At 38.0% G+C, this 14,420-nt stretch overlaps 2 protein-coding genes across 2 annotated transcripts in view; both read right to left on the bottom strand.

Moving 5' to 3' along the window:
• Nucleotides 1–8,341, bottom strand: part of LOC107091383 (ribosomal protein S6 kinase alpha-5-like) — a 20,408-nt gene extending 12,067 nt beyond the window's left edge. The window contains exons 1-5 of the mRNA XM_015385250.1: nt 7,456–8,341; nt 5,781–5,852; nt 4,732–4,799; nt 3,445–3,595; nt 3,134–3,249 (exon numbers count right to left, since the gene is read on the bottom strand). Coding sequence (XP_015240736.1) covers nt 3,134–3,249; nt 3,445–3,595; nt 4,732–4,799; nt 5,781–5,852; nt 7,456–7,540 — 492 coding nt within the window. The 5' untranslated portion in view covers nt 7,541–8,341. The remainder of the gene's footprint in view (nt 1–3,133; nt 3,250–3,444; nt 3,596–4,731; nt 4,800–5,780; nt 5,853–7,455) is intronic.
• A 1,793-nt stretch (nt 8,342–10,134) lies between these two features.
• stip1 (stress induced phosphoprotein 1) overlaps nt 10,135–14,420 on the bottom strand; it is a 13,201-nt gene continuing 8,915 nt past the window's right edge. Inside the window, exons 8-14 of the mRNA XM_015385251.1 lie at nt 13,234–13,354; nt 13,052–13,148; nt 12,847–12,971; nt 12,715–12,751; nt 11,403–11,506; nt 10,581–10,753; nt 10,135–10,493 (exon numbers count right to left, since the gene is read on the bottom strand). Coding sequence (XP_015240737.1) covers nt 10,421–10,493; nt 10,581–10,753; nt 11,403–11,506; nt 12,715–12,751; nt 12,847–12,971; nt 13,052–13,148; nt 13,234–13,354 — 730 coding nt within the window. The 3' untranslated portion in view covers nt 10,135–10,420. The remainder of the gene's footprint in view (nt 10,494–10,580; nt 10,754–11,402; nt 11,507–12,714; nt 12,752–12,846; nt 12,972–13,051; nt 13,149–13,233; nt 13,355–14,420) is intronic.

The following is a 14,420-nucleotide window of genomic DNA, read 5'->3' as shown; positions in this document are numbered from 1 at the left end:
CTGCATGACGGCCTCCTCCAGCCATAACAAAGAGAAGTGACAAAACATCATTAAGTTTGAGGCATTTCAGTTTTCTTTGACAAGAGGCAGTTAAAAGTACATTAATACTATTGTCAGCACACAGGAGGCGATACAGCTCTAAATGTATGAGGAAAATAACAACAAAAGATACGCTGAGCAGGTGACATGTACCTGAAAGACAGACATCATTGCACCGAGAGTCTGTTGTTGTTTTGGTTACTTTGTGTTTGGACGACTATTTATAGTTTGCTTTGCTGAAAGACATTTCAGTTCTCTGTTATTGTTTTGACTATATCACGATTTTACTTCATCTACATTTAATGAAGCAAGATTGTGTAAATGCTCTGGCCTCTACGGCATCCTCCTGAACTCTGGTCTGCATGACAATAAATCTAAATGTAGTGAAATAATTATTCTACTTAGTTGTTAATTAGCAATACAATATGACTAAAAAAATTATTAAAAACAATCTATAGCTACATTGTAGGTAGGCCTGTCACGATAACAAATTTTGCTGAACGATTAATTTTCTCAAAAATGATTGAGATAAACAATAATATTGTTTGAAGACCTTTTTACACTGATTTAATGGAAATGACGTAATAATGCATGCTATTCCTGCCAAAGATAAACACACTTTATTTTCAACAACACTTAAACACTGGAACTGGTAAACAAAATAAAAAGAGAAATAAAAATCAAATGTACTCTCAGTCTCTGTTAACTAAAAATACACTTGAATAAAACTAAACACAAGATAAAACCACAGAGGAAATAAAAACTACAACATTTTTCAAAATGCCGGCTTTTCAACAATATTAAATGGAAGCATCTCTTTAGCAATTAAATGAACTACGCTGTCTGTGAGCACGCGCCACTTTGCGCTGTCGTTTTTGTGTGCTTCCTGTCGATTAATTGCTTCAGTGATGGTGGACTGTCGGGAACTTGAAGACGCAGACCATCGCTTGTACTTTTTGTTTCCAGCTGGAGAAACTTTGCTGGGTGGTTGTGCTTAAGGTGCATGTGTAGGTTGGTTGTATTGCTGCTCTAGTTGCTACTGCTTTATGACAAATGCGACATACTGGCTCGCATAGGTTCAGCGGTTTGCCTCGGTCATTTGGTTTGAATCCGAAATACTCCCACAATGCGGCTGTTGCGTTCGGCTTTGAAGCCATTTCCATTTCAAGCTTTTCCCCCAAACATAGGATGTGTTTTTTTTTTGTTTTTTTACCACGCCTCATCACGGGGCTCTAAAGCTGCAGAAGTGCAAAATGATGCGTGCTGACTACCTGATGCGATAGTCCACTCCTCCTTCCTCCTCATTTTTTCCCTTTCTAAAAAATTAGGAAGGGGAGGGGTCAGTGGATAGCACCAGAGTTAAGCCTTTTCATCCAGCATCATCAATAGAAAGAGAAAACACAGGCAGAGACAATATAGCCGATAAATTAAATGACGTGGATAGTTTTTATTTATTGTGCGATTAATTGATTTATTGATTATCGCGACAGGCCTAATTGTAGGTGGAGAGGTTCTACTATAGTTGAAGGAGACTGGACAGATACTGCTTGGTCTGGGCATCGTTGATAAACTCAAATGCAGAGGCAAATGTTTTTTGGCCTAATATTATTACAACCCCCCCCCCCCAATTTTTTCCTTTCCGGATAAGTTTTGCAACTTACATTCTCCGTTTTTACAAAAGGTAGGGTTAAGATTTTTACCTAATTTGAGTTTTTAAAAAGTTATCCTGAAAATACACTACTCTGTCAGAGCTCATCATGTATTTAAACATGTGACAGTTTTTAAAGCTGTCGCCTAGCAACAAGAGGCCAATGGGTTACAACCCCAGCCTGGGCTCTCTTTACATGGAGTTTGTATGTTCTATATATTGGTTCACTGCTTCGTCTGGCTTCTTCTCACGGCCCAAAACCAGGACTAAGTTTTAATGTGATGGACTTGCATCCTTACCAGGACGCATCTGCCCTCTTGTCTAAAGACGGATGGAGCCTACCACTGCAATGATTTAAGCAACTATAGAAGGACAATATTATCCGCTTTTGACTTTATGCTAAATAAATAATCCACCGTATTCACGTGAATAGGATCATACTGCAAGCAACTCATGCTGGGAAAAGGTTTGTGACAACAGTTGTTTCACGGCTCTTTTTTGGTATATATCACATTTATGCATTATATTTGATTAATCAGTGTATCCTCTGGCATTGCTACAACAGAGAGATCCCTTTAATAAATAATACAGCAAAAGGACAAGAGTAGTCAGTTATGCTAGGCATAGCAGATTGTTTATTTTGGCAATTTTACTTTATCTTTCTGGGTTTTATTCCTCCTTGCTACAATATTGTCCCTGGATCCTATGATTAACATGTTCTTGGTTATTCCTCTTATACTGTTCCTACTTTAATGGCTTAACAACTCCATGTAGCAGGGAGACAAATGAAAAAGGAGATTAATCTGGATACTTTATAGCTTTTAAAAGCTGAAAATGTGATTAAATCCTAAAGATTGAGTTTAACTCTTGGAAGACTGTAACTATAGAACCAAAATGTTATGTGACAATAAATCAGCAGATAAGATCGTAGCGGTAAGAAGAGGAAAGCTACGAAGAAGAAAGCAGCAACAGCCTGACAGCTGCCGTTCAGTTAAGAATCAGAGCTGAAGAAAGAATGATGACTTAACACCGCAGCTGCTTTCCCAGATATGAGCAAAATTATCAGCATCAGTAGTTGCGTAACATTATTAGGTAACCACTTCCTCTAGCCAGGGTGCATTTCACAAAACGAACAGCAAAGGAGTGTTCCTCCCTTGGAGTAAAAACACTGTAGAACAGAGTAAGCAGCCGTGTTTGGAGAAGAAGGCAAACAAAGTAAGAGGACTTAAGTTCTTAAGTTGACAAAAGCATTAATGTGAATCAGCTTTAAGCACATAAAACATTAGTTAAAAAAAAACAAGAATTCAAAAATGAGGAATAGAAAATAAGTAACCAACTTTGAAGGATGGAAAAAAAATCCCAGAATTATTTCCTAGCGTAGCACCATTTGTAGTTTCAAGGACCAAACATTAGAAACTGCAGTTTACAGACGAGTACAACACTCACCTTGTGCAGGTGCTCCAGAGCAAGAATTATTTCCCCGATATAAATCCGCACCGCATCCTCAGAAAAGTGATCTCGCTGGTAAAGATGAGTAAACATTTCCCCGCCGCTCACATAGTCTGCACTCACACACAAGAACAAATACAGAGGGGGCTTGAAAAGATACGAGACGAAATAAACAAAGAAGAATGCAGACAAAAAAGGACGCACGGTGCCAGACAGAAAGATGAACAGAAATATGTTTAATGTTTCATGACTGACAAGATGGTAGCTTCTCCTGATTAAATTTTTTTTCCTGGCGTCTCTGGACTCACCTAGGATGAGATGCAGCTTGCTTTGGGTTTGAAAGGCGTAGTGAAGCGTCACCAGGAAGGGAGACTGGCGAATGTGCTCTAGCACTTGCCTCTCAGTGCGAGTGTGTTCTGTTGTTTTTGCTTTCTGAACAATCGCTGCTTTCTTTAAAACCTGCAAGGACAGTCGTAGAAACACGTTTCCATTAGGTACACTGAGCAGATGATAGCTGGTCAAACTTGCCTCTGTTACATCAATGCAATTCACAATGCTTGATCTTGTTGTCACATCATAATCACAAACTATACTGGGGAGTTAAAGGCTAATTATACTCCCACAGCAGTGTGTAGCAGTGTGCTTGTCGATATGGCGCAGATATTTTGGATTTATGCCCAATTTTGAAGAGTGCTATTCCACGCCACAATGCAAGAGGGACAATCGTGACGAGCTGTGGGTCTAGATACGGCCGAGGCGATGAGAAGGTGGAAAAATGCAAGGGGTAAGTTTGTGCAACAATGGAGACATGAGGGCAAAAACGAGCAGGGATCCAGGTGGAAAAAGGGTCTTAGCGTTCTCACACACCTCGCTCTTCTAGCTGGTCCATCTTCACGAGTCGTTTTCCACAATGACACTCATACAAAGTACCAAACAGAAAAGATTTGACCAATCAGAGGCCTCCTGTCTGCGGCACTGTCTGTGGTCACTTAGGATTTTGGAGAGGTGCATCAGAGTGTCTGTGGAAGGGTGGGGCATATCTGCCTTAACTGCGACACACACGCAGACGACCTGGTTTCTGAGCTTAAACCAGGCTTTAAGGAACATATAGAACACGTGCAAAACAGCTGAGTCGGATGGGACTGAAAGATTTTGATTCTGCAATGGGATTTAGGTCTGTGCTTTGACTAGACCACTTCAACAGCTCTTATCTCTGACCAGCTTAACTATTCCTGCAGAAGAAAAGCTCCATCAGGACAAGATGCAGCCAACAGGTTTTAAAACGAACCCGTTTTGTAGCCATTGTGTAGATTTTTACCAACTTTGGTCTGTAATCAGTGCACTTTCTACTAAAACGTTTCCTCATTGCTTCCTTCTTAACACATCACACTTTTTTTTTTAATACTCCAACTTCCTTTTTTTGCATTATTTTCACATACAATTCCAATTATATACAACAAAGCTTGTGATTAAAACGTGACAAAATGTGAAAAGTTTAAGGGCTATTCATACTTTTGCAAGATAGGAAAGAAAACAAGATTAACCTAAATGACTTATAAAACACTGAAGCAAAGATACCAGGTATCCAATTTTACCTTCATAGCATACAGCTGGCCTTCATCGTGGCCGGTGTTCTTCCTAACCAAAAACACTTTTCCATAAGCTAGAATAAAAACACACAACATTTAAGGTTATTTCAATAGCAAATGGTTAAAAAAACAAATCTGAAAAGGTCTTGTGATGTTTTTCCAAACCACGTAAACCGATGCATTTCACAATGTATTTCCTATTTTCACACATCTACATAAATGGTGGAAAAGCTGTCTGTGTTTGCAGTTAGATTGTGGTCTCTGACACTATGCTTTGGACACAGCTGAGAAAGTGACTGCTTGTGCTTTATTTGGGCCTGGGGACGTTAAAACCATCAGTGAACCACCAGAGGTCCATTTAAACATTTCATTCCCCTAAACATATTATCATCTGGTTATCTAATTACTTGCTCAATATGCTAAAATCTTGCATTAATTAGCAATAATTAGCACTCTTAATAAATTGACATCATATCCGACTCCTGTTTGATTCCATTAGCTTTCATAAAACTTGCCAATTATGGCTCCACTTAAGAAATGTACTTAAAAAACAAAATTAAAAGAAGTCCTCCCGGTAGACACTAGTTTTTAAAGTCACCTAATCTCATCACTTCCTTACGGTCTAATACAACAACTATTTCAAATCTACAGTTGTCACAGTAGTTTAAAAAATATTAACAGCCTTTCCAGAACAATCCTTCAGTTTAATAAACAAACTTCTCTGAAGGTCCTACAGTATTTAACCGAACTGAAGTCTGGGCTTTAACTGATAAAGCCGTTTCTGGTTATTTTCTTAGTTTTGCTGCTTTGTTTAGAATCATTATCCCGTTGTGTGACCTATTTAAACTTCAGTAGGTTGACAGATGGAGTCTCATTAAACTAAGTGAAAACATCGACTGTAAGGAGCCATATGGCTGCAAAACAACCCTTAGCTCACATTAGTGTCCTTGACTGTTGATATGAGGTTTCAATAACGTTGTGTGTCTTTTCTAGTGTTAAGCAAACATCCACATTTAGGGATCATTTATGCAAAAGACACAGCTTTAGAAGCTTACCTCCGGTGCCTAAAACCTTGAGCAGCTCAAAGTTCTCCATGCCGACCCTTTCAGTGTGACCTGTGAGATTCGCTAGAAGCAGGGGGAGGAAAAAATAGTCATCAAAACAAATACAAAAAAAGGCATTTTGATAATCCTTTACATTCTGGTATTACAATTAGGGCTGCAACTAACGATTATGTTGCTAATTGATTAATCTGTTGATTATGTTTTTTGATTAATGGATTATTTGGATAGCAAAAGGTTCCTAGAACAAAGGTTCATAAGATATTTTTACAGAATCAAACCAGGTGAAACTCAAACTTTTTCACTTGAGGAGTTCTGCATCTTTTTTTTATCTTAAATTCAAAATGTTTATATTTTGTTTAATAATTTTTCTATAAATCCTGCTCTAAGAAAGTTGCTCTGTTAACTAAAGGCATGTTTTAGAGTCTCTATACTCCAGTTAACAATCGGTTGATGACTATTTCAATAATCGATGAGGACGATGAATCTGATTAATTGTTTCAGCTCTAAAAACAATATAAAATTTGGGATAGCAAATAAAACATGTCTACTGATCATTTGAGTTTAAAAGTCTACCGTCTCTGATGTATTTGTTTATATTTATTTATTCCTCCTCTATACTTAAAATTTAATAACATAACACATGAAGTATTTAAAACTAGGCTAACTGTTTTAGTACGTGCTGCACATCGAAGGGAGCCCACTTGAATACTTATCTCAACTGATTAAAAAGCTTAAATCCTGACAAAAAGCAAACGAACATCACCAAAGAAATAACCCAGAAACTTCTTGATTTAGACATGTTGAAAAAGAATAATCTGAATAGTGTGGTATGCATTTACAGTTAGTGCATATCTCTAAAAAAAAATTCAATTCAACCATCAGCTTTAATAAGTTATCTGATTATTGGTATACATTATATGTGTTTGTGTAAAGTCCAGCTTTAAAAGATCTACAGCAACAATTTAAATATGTGTATGGATGAACTAATCCACAAACAAGAAAGTAAGAAAAATGTGAACCTAAATATGTAAAGTACATCTCAGTAAGGCTAGGCAATTGATCAATAAAACGCATTAATCAAATTTTCTGTTCAAGAAGATAAAATTTTTTAGATGAGGGTGACATCAGTTCATCCTTTTTTGCTCTCAGCTGTGCATTCATAACAGATAAACCAGCTCTCTGTGTGGTACCACCAACTGCAAACGTTTAGTGTGTCATGTTGTCATTGTTTTGAAACTTGATTCTTTTTCAAACTTGTTTTACTGCTTGGGTTCATTCCCCTTTACAGGGGATCATAAATTCGCTAGAAAAAATTTTAGATTTTTAAGCCATTTTGCTCAGATCTTTTATTAGCTTAACTGGTTGCAGTTATAACAACAATGAACTTCAAATTAATAAATCTAAGAATAAAATCATTAAAAACACCTCTCCATGTAATTATATGTTAAGAATTATTATTATTATATTATATTGTAAGAAATGGAGGTTTATATGGTGTAAATAGTTTGCAGTTTTGATCATTCAAGTGAAAAACTTTCCATCAAAAGCTGCCAAAATGTGATTTTTTTCACTTTTCTAATGTTCTAATTTCCTACCTGTCTTATTACCCATGTTGTGTTGAAAATTACAATAAATTCCTCTAAGAATGTACATAAATGTGACTTACCATTAGTGATTTGATGTTTGACAGTTTGATGTTTGTTTGATTTCCCATCGGAGTCATCACTACTGTCAGATGTGTCCCCAGACATAATTAAAGGTGTTTGGGGGTCTTGTAGAGACTGATTTAATAAACCTAAATGCTAAATAACTGCGCTACAGGCTCGACAAGTACACAGATCTATTGTGAATGCATTGCGAGGAAGGCAGGGATTATCGAAAAGACAGGACCGATGTGTTTTTGAGGGAATAACATTAATCCCCACGCATCTGACATCCTGCTGTTTCGCATTGTTTCTCAGTCATGTCAATAACCAAAGAAAAACAAGGACGTGTTGCTTTGTAACGGCTGCCTGATCCGCACCAACATTAAGAGGAAATAATAGTGTTGCTTTCAATTCCTGTCACCAAACGTAGCCGTTAGTTTGACACTATATGCAGTTTAACGTACTGTTGTTGTTAGCATTAGCTGTGTATCATTGGTCATTATCCAGAAGGTAGCTAATAGTTACTTTTGTAATGACGCGTTACTTTTGAAATCGGCTTTTTAAAAATGAAATCTTTGAATTAAATTTTTTTGCTGGTATAATAGCTCCAACAAAATGATCCGTTCCCTGTCCAGATGTAAAACAGCGTTAGCAACTAGCTGTCCGTCAAAGTTTGAACGATTAGCTAATCGCTAAATGTTTGCTAGCCTTTTCAACTGGCCTCTTCAGGTGCGAGCAGTCAGACGGTGGCGGAAAACACCTCCGCAGTAGCTCCTGGTCTTCTTCCTTTTCCTAAGAGTTAAATACATTATTTCTCCATCAAGTGTAAGCTGCGTCTTTACTTGGGTTTTCTGACCGCAGCAAACTGCTAACACCAGGATGCTCTCGAGACAACCTGGGCGACGGCCAGTCACGTGACGCGGGATAGTGGGCGGGGCTTCTTTACTAGAGAGACCAGAGAGCTGAAAAACGATTATGTGGCAAAAATTAAACAATACTTATTGTCCTGCTAGTAATTGTACATAAATAGCATTTTGAGTCTATTTATTGGTGTAATTCAGATGCACCAAAGCCCAAACTCAAGAAGAAGCTATGTTTAGCTTCCCTTATTTTTAATAAACTGTTGTTGTTAAAAACAAGATTTCGCCAAATTAATTTTGTATTTGGTAAATTTTTGCTCGGTAATGTCTTTATTAAAAAAAAAAAAAAAAAAAACTAAAATTTAAAAAAGTTTAACTTTTTAGTTCAAAACAGCTCTGATCACCTGAAGTAAGCCTGGAAACATTACAATAACAGCCATATGGTATAGGTTATCCAGGGGCGGAGCTAGATGGGGGCCCAGGGGAGGCCATGGCCACCCTTAGCCAATCATTGGCCACCGCTACCATTTATTTCGCTCTTAATACAGATGGTGGCAACAGTAATTTCAAGTGTAATATTCAAAACATTTTAATTTTTCATATATTAACAAAAACCCTGGTTAATTATGCACATCAATATACTAACATTAAAGATGATAAATACAGAATTCAAGCAGAAATAGATTTAGTGTTTTATGGGGTAAAAAGTCATCTAAAAGTGAAATCAGAGTGAAATCACAGATAAATATTTTAATAAAAACCTATTAAATAATTAATTTATGCAGATATTTGTAATTGTAAATATCAATTTTATGCAGAATGATTACTGACAAAAGTAGGTAATGACAATGTAAAAGATGTTCGCCAAAAACTCAAACCTGAAACAATTTTATCCATTATACCTCTTATCTACAAAGCACGGATGTTTGAATATTTTCGTCTACTTGTGAGCAAAGGCTGTGGGAAAGTATAGTTTGTCTTTATTTAGAATATGGATGTTTTGCTCGCTAATTTTCCTGTTGGAACAGTGTAGAGGGGGCAGACAGAAATGTTTGAAAAACAAAACTTTATTTTATAAAATTGAATAAAGTTCAAGAACTGCTTGCTGTAACCATCAGCAAAACTGTCAAATGTTTACCGACGGCTGATTTTTAATTGGTGCATCACGAAGTTTCACTAATCAACCAGCAGTGTACAAAACCAGCAAGTTTTCTATTAGTCTGCTACTCAAATACTTTGTTAATTCTTCAACAAGTATTCTACTTCTCAGAGATGCGTTATTAGTTATTATAAAGACACAGGGACAACCTGGAAAAAAATATTTCAGGAATTTCCTGCTGGAATAAAAAAGAAACCGGACAATATTTTTTTCTCCCCTTAGATGGTCAATATTTAAATGTTCAAATATTACAAGGTTAAATAATAAGTTCTGCTAAGGTGCCAATGAGAGAAATAAACTCCATATTTTCTTAATCCACAATTTAAATGTCCTGATTCTTTCCATTACACCCAGATAAGGTACAGCCAAAGGAGTCGAAGCTACTTAAAACACTAGAAATTCCTAATCTGTAGATGACTTGTCCAAACTGCAGTAGCTGATACCAAAAGGCATTTTTAAGCAGGTTATTCCTATAAAGAAAAAGTCAGATTAAGAGCTTCATAATGTCTGTAACCTTAGCAAGAGAAGGAACAGGAAAATAAAGCGCAATCTTTCAATAAACTTGAATTTATTACTGCATGTCTAACCAGTAATACATTTTCAAATGTGTATTCCAAGCATGAACACACAGAAAAGCTTTTGGGTGAAACTCCCTTTAAACACTGAGCCGATTCTTGTACTGCATTTTAATGTTTATTAATGTTTTACAGCAACTTTACAAGAGAACTCTGAGTTGATCTTGCCTGGAGTGCTGTAGTTTTCCAGAGGATATACCAGATGCCTTTTCCCAAAACAATTCCAAAGTTGTGAACAAGAATAAAAATAATGATAAAAAAAAAAAAAACATACAGACAAAAGTCCCAGTCAGGTCAGGACAATATAATCTTGAAGGCAAAGATCAGAAGAATCTGCATGTTGTTCCACTCGGGTCACGGAACTTCTTTACATACATGGATTTGTTTCACATTAACGGATGGCTATCAGTCCGACATCGATGAGTTTCTGTATCTTCTGAGCGATGACTGGATTCTTTAGGTGGCTGGAAATAAAACGGGAAGCAACAATTAAATGAAGGATTTCTGGAAGTTTGCCAATCATGTAACATTATGGAAGGGGGGGGACTTACTCGCTGAGGGCTTGTGGATCCTTCTGCATCTGTTCAAGGATCATGCGCATGGCCGGGTCGGACATAATCTGCTGGACCTCTGGATCAGCCATGGCTCTTTTCTTCACCTCCTCTGGGCTGTCGTTCCTCATGGTTTGGCTGACCATGCAGCGCTGAATACCTTCTGTGGCTTCCTGAAAGGCCCAGAGAGAGAAGCAGAGGATTTTTATGAACATATATTTTAACTTAAGAGTTCTGACACAACGCTCTGAAAAATTTACTTTCTCGTTAGTCACGGCTCTGGTGATTCTCATCTTGTTTCCAGACCTTGACCTTTTTTGAATTACATTAACAGCCATAGAATCGGCTTCATTACAGCCGATCTGATTTGATATATCTGCGCAGTGGGGCACCATTTTAAATGTGCAATATGAGGGAGTGAACCCTGAGTATTGCCTTTAATGACGCATTCAGAGGTTCTCATCCATAAGAGCACAACTCAGCACATTCGGGTGACACAAATTGTTATGGTCTTATTGAAAAGGCAATTCGTTTTTCAAGCCCTACTATTGAAACTCACACGTATCCTGTACTGCAGACGTAGCTCCCAAATATTTGAACATATTCCTATTAGCCTTTAGAAACAGAGCGGCAACATTAGTTTTGATCTCAAACCTTATGAGTTTATACAGCTGAACAGCATCACCCTTCTTAACTGGCCCAAGCTATTCACTTTTGTTGTATTTCTATAGAAGTCGGAAGCGTAGACTTTGCTTTTTTTCCTTTTTAAGACAGCCTTTACAATTTTGTTCTTTTTTAACTTTTATATTGCATATAGATTACCTTGGATGACGAATCCAGCTCTAACGCCTTCTGGTATGCGTCCATGGCTTTGGAAAAGTCTTTCATAGCCTCCAAGGCAGCTCCTTTACGTGTGTAGCCTTTGACTGCAAAAACAACATTTATTAGTTAAGAAAAATTCAAATAAAACTTTGGTTGGGTTTTCCTTTTAGCTATCAACAAAAAAAAAAAAAAAGAATACTTTAATTTTCAGACAATAAGCTATTACTTCTTTCACCAGCTTTGAACCCTGCATCTTATCGTCTGATGTGGCGTTTCTATGGATATTTTTGTGATATCATAAGAGGATTTGTTTTTGTTTGTTCCGCCGCTGTACGGCACTACTTTGCCTGGCGGAAGGGCATGTGATCAAAAACACAGTATCCATGGAAAAGAGTGGTATGTTTTCTCACATGTCCGTCCGCTAGGCAAAGTAGTGCTGTATGATCACCAACTACTTTCGAAGGACTGGACTGGTGATGAAGAGGACACCGCCATGACTCCTCAGAGGGAGTTCGATTCAGACACTGACTACAAGGAGCGCTTCGGTTTTGAAAGCAACAGTGAAGGAGAGAAGCGGATGACGAAGCCACCCTGAGACCGTTTGTTTCAGACACTGAAGGCGATGACTTTGGTGGTTTTAGTGGGCAGGAGGAAGACGATGGCGATGAATAACTGACTTTTCTTCTTGTTAAAGGCTAAGCTGCACTTTAGCCCAAAAGGTAGGCCGGATCTATTTTTTGTGGTGTGCTGTATGTTATTTTATACAATGCATTTGTATAAAAAGCTCAGTACATGCAGTACATGCGCAAACCTGCAGACCTCAAGAGGAAGTGTACAGACAAATAGCAGCTTTGATTGGTCATTGGTATGCCTTTCCGGCTGTCTCTGTGGTCATCCTTCTCGATTCAGTGCCGGGGCGCCATTTTTAAAAACCGAGGAGTAATAACAACAATGGATAACCATGACGAAAGGTTGATCAAGGAGCTTCAGAAGTACAAGTAAGATGCCTCAGACATGTTTTGGAAAATAAACACTTATGCCGAAAAAGTTCTCGTGACCATCCGCGAGTTCTCGAATAGGCTCCCCCTTGCGCTTTGGTGGGAAACTGTTGTGCGTCCCTAGAAATTCCAGACCCGACATTGCAGACGCATGCCAGCAAAACTGGTCCGCGGCCAGACACAAGCGACATTTGATGTGTGCGGTTGCAGAAGTATAATTCGCCATTTAAAAGAGCAAGATTTTGCCCTAATTTTAGCTTGTGCTTCAAATATTAAGGTGCAGCTTGTAGTCCAGAAAATACAATAAAACTTACTGAAAGTGGGCTCAAGTTTGATGCACTCTTCACAATCCTAACAAAGGGGAAAAACAAAAAGGAAAGGTTGACAGGTTACGCCGAGGAGAAAGGAGCTAAATCTCATTCCTAAGTGATGCTAAATGGTCGTACCTTCAGGGCGAGCTGAAATTCCAACAGCTTTGTGTAACACGCAGCTCTGTTACTGTACAGCTTGGCATCGTTGGGGTTTCTCTTAATAGCCTCAGTGTAATGTTTCATGGCTAATGGGTAGTCTCCTGGAAAATAATTAGCATCATCTTTAGCAATTTCCCTTCAACAAACAAACAGACAAATATATAGATGTAATTTTACAAACCTTTCTGAAAGGCATCGTTGCCCTTGTTCTTCTCTTCTAACGCCAGCTCAGGGTTGATATACGCTAGCTTTTCTTGCTCCTTTAAAATCTTCTCTGCCTGCAGGAAATGAAGTCGTTATCTGTTAACGTCTCTTCAATGAAAGAGTTTAAGTACCTGTTAGCGCATAGAGTGACTACTGCACCTGTTGACATTTCTTCAGCACATCAGGGGTCCGGTGCTCTGTCAAACTCTTGTTGAAGTATTGGATGGCCTCTTTGTATTTTTCCTGTTTAAAGTATGAGTTTCCGATCCGAGCCAGGGCCCTGCAGACAGAACAAAGCAGGAGAGGTAAATAAGATATCTGGGGAAAAAAGGTATTCAAAGCTGTGTCCTCTTTATTTTAACGTCTATGCAGTAGAGTGACAAGTTGTAAATAATCACAACGTGGAAGTGGGGACTGCTTTCCAAGCATTTTGGGTAGATTTCTATGTTTCCACATCTAGAAACCAAAATCCTTGCCCAAAGCAGCTGAAGCCATGTCAAACTAAAACAGGAGCATCATAAACATTATACAGAATTCCCATCTTTATTTGATTTGGTTGCCTTAACACTTCTTTTTTAAAAGCAGCCCAACCTGCCAGAACAAAGTAAAGCAGACACTGGTTTTGGGTGAAATCGCAAAAGCTAATAAGAAGGAAGAGGAGGCAAGGCAGTGAGCTTTCCATCCTGGTTACAATGTCAGTTTCTGCAGAAATGAGTAAATATAACATAATGCTTTTAAAAACATTAATGCCAGCATAGAGCACCCTACAAAGTTCACCTATATATGTAAAAGCTGGAAACTCAGCTTAGTCTAAAGTGCTTTGTTTGTGTTCAGTGCAAACAGCAAAATGACACCAAACTACAAAAAAGTTTACACAGCCTGTTTATACCGTCCAAAAGCGACAGTCATTTCTTTCCAAAAGTTTTTCCACAGAAAGTTGACAGGGGTGATAAAATATTGGATATATGAGGGTGGGGGTGCAGAACACCTCGCCTATTCAGCCAGGCTAACAATTCCCTCTAATGCCTACTAATAAACCTGCTCCTGACCAGGTTAGCTCTGCGGAGAATGTTACTATGGTAACAGAAACTCTTCATTAACCAGAAAACTAAGCAATATTAACATTTTTTTAATGATCCGCAGAAACCCTGTCTGTGTAATTAAGATGACATTTTTTGTGACCATGTCTCCAAGAACCTTTTTACCAACAAGTTTTCCCTGGAATTTAATCACATCTAATAATCAATTCACTGACCAGTTTCCTTTACCATGATGCCTCCCCCTCCGTGCATAACTACTCACAGACCAAAACCTTCTGGTGAATTTTAATTACATCAAGGTTTAAT

This window comes from Cyprinodon variegatus, unplaced genomic scaffold, assembly GCF_000732505.1.
Source record: "Cyprinodon variegatus isolate N-32 unplaced genomic scaffold, C_variegatus-1.0 Scaffold334, whole genome shotgun sequence".
Lineage (NCBI taxonomy): Eukaryota > Metazoa > Chordata > Actinopteri > Cyprinodontiformes > Cyprinodontidae > Cyprinodon > Cyprinodon variegatus.
The sequence above is the reverse complement of the archived record's forward strand: the minus strand, read 5'-3'. Positions and strand labels throughout refer to the sequence as shown.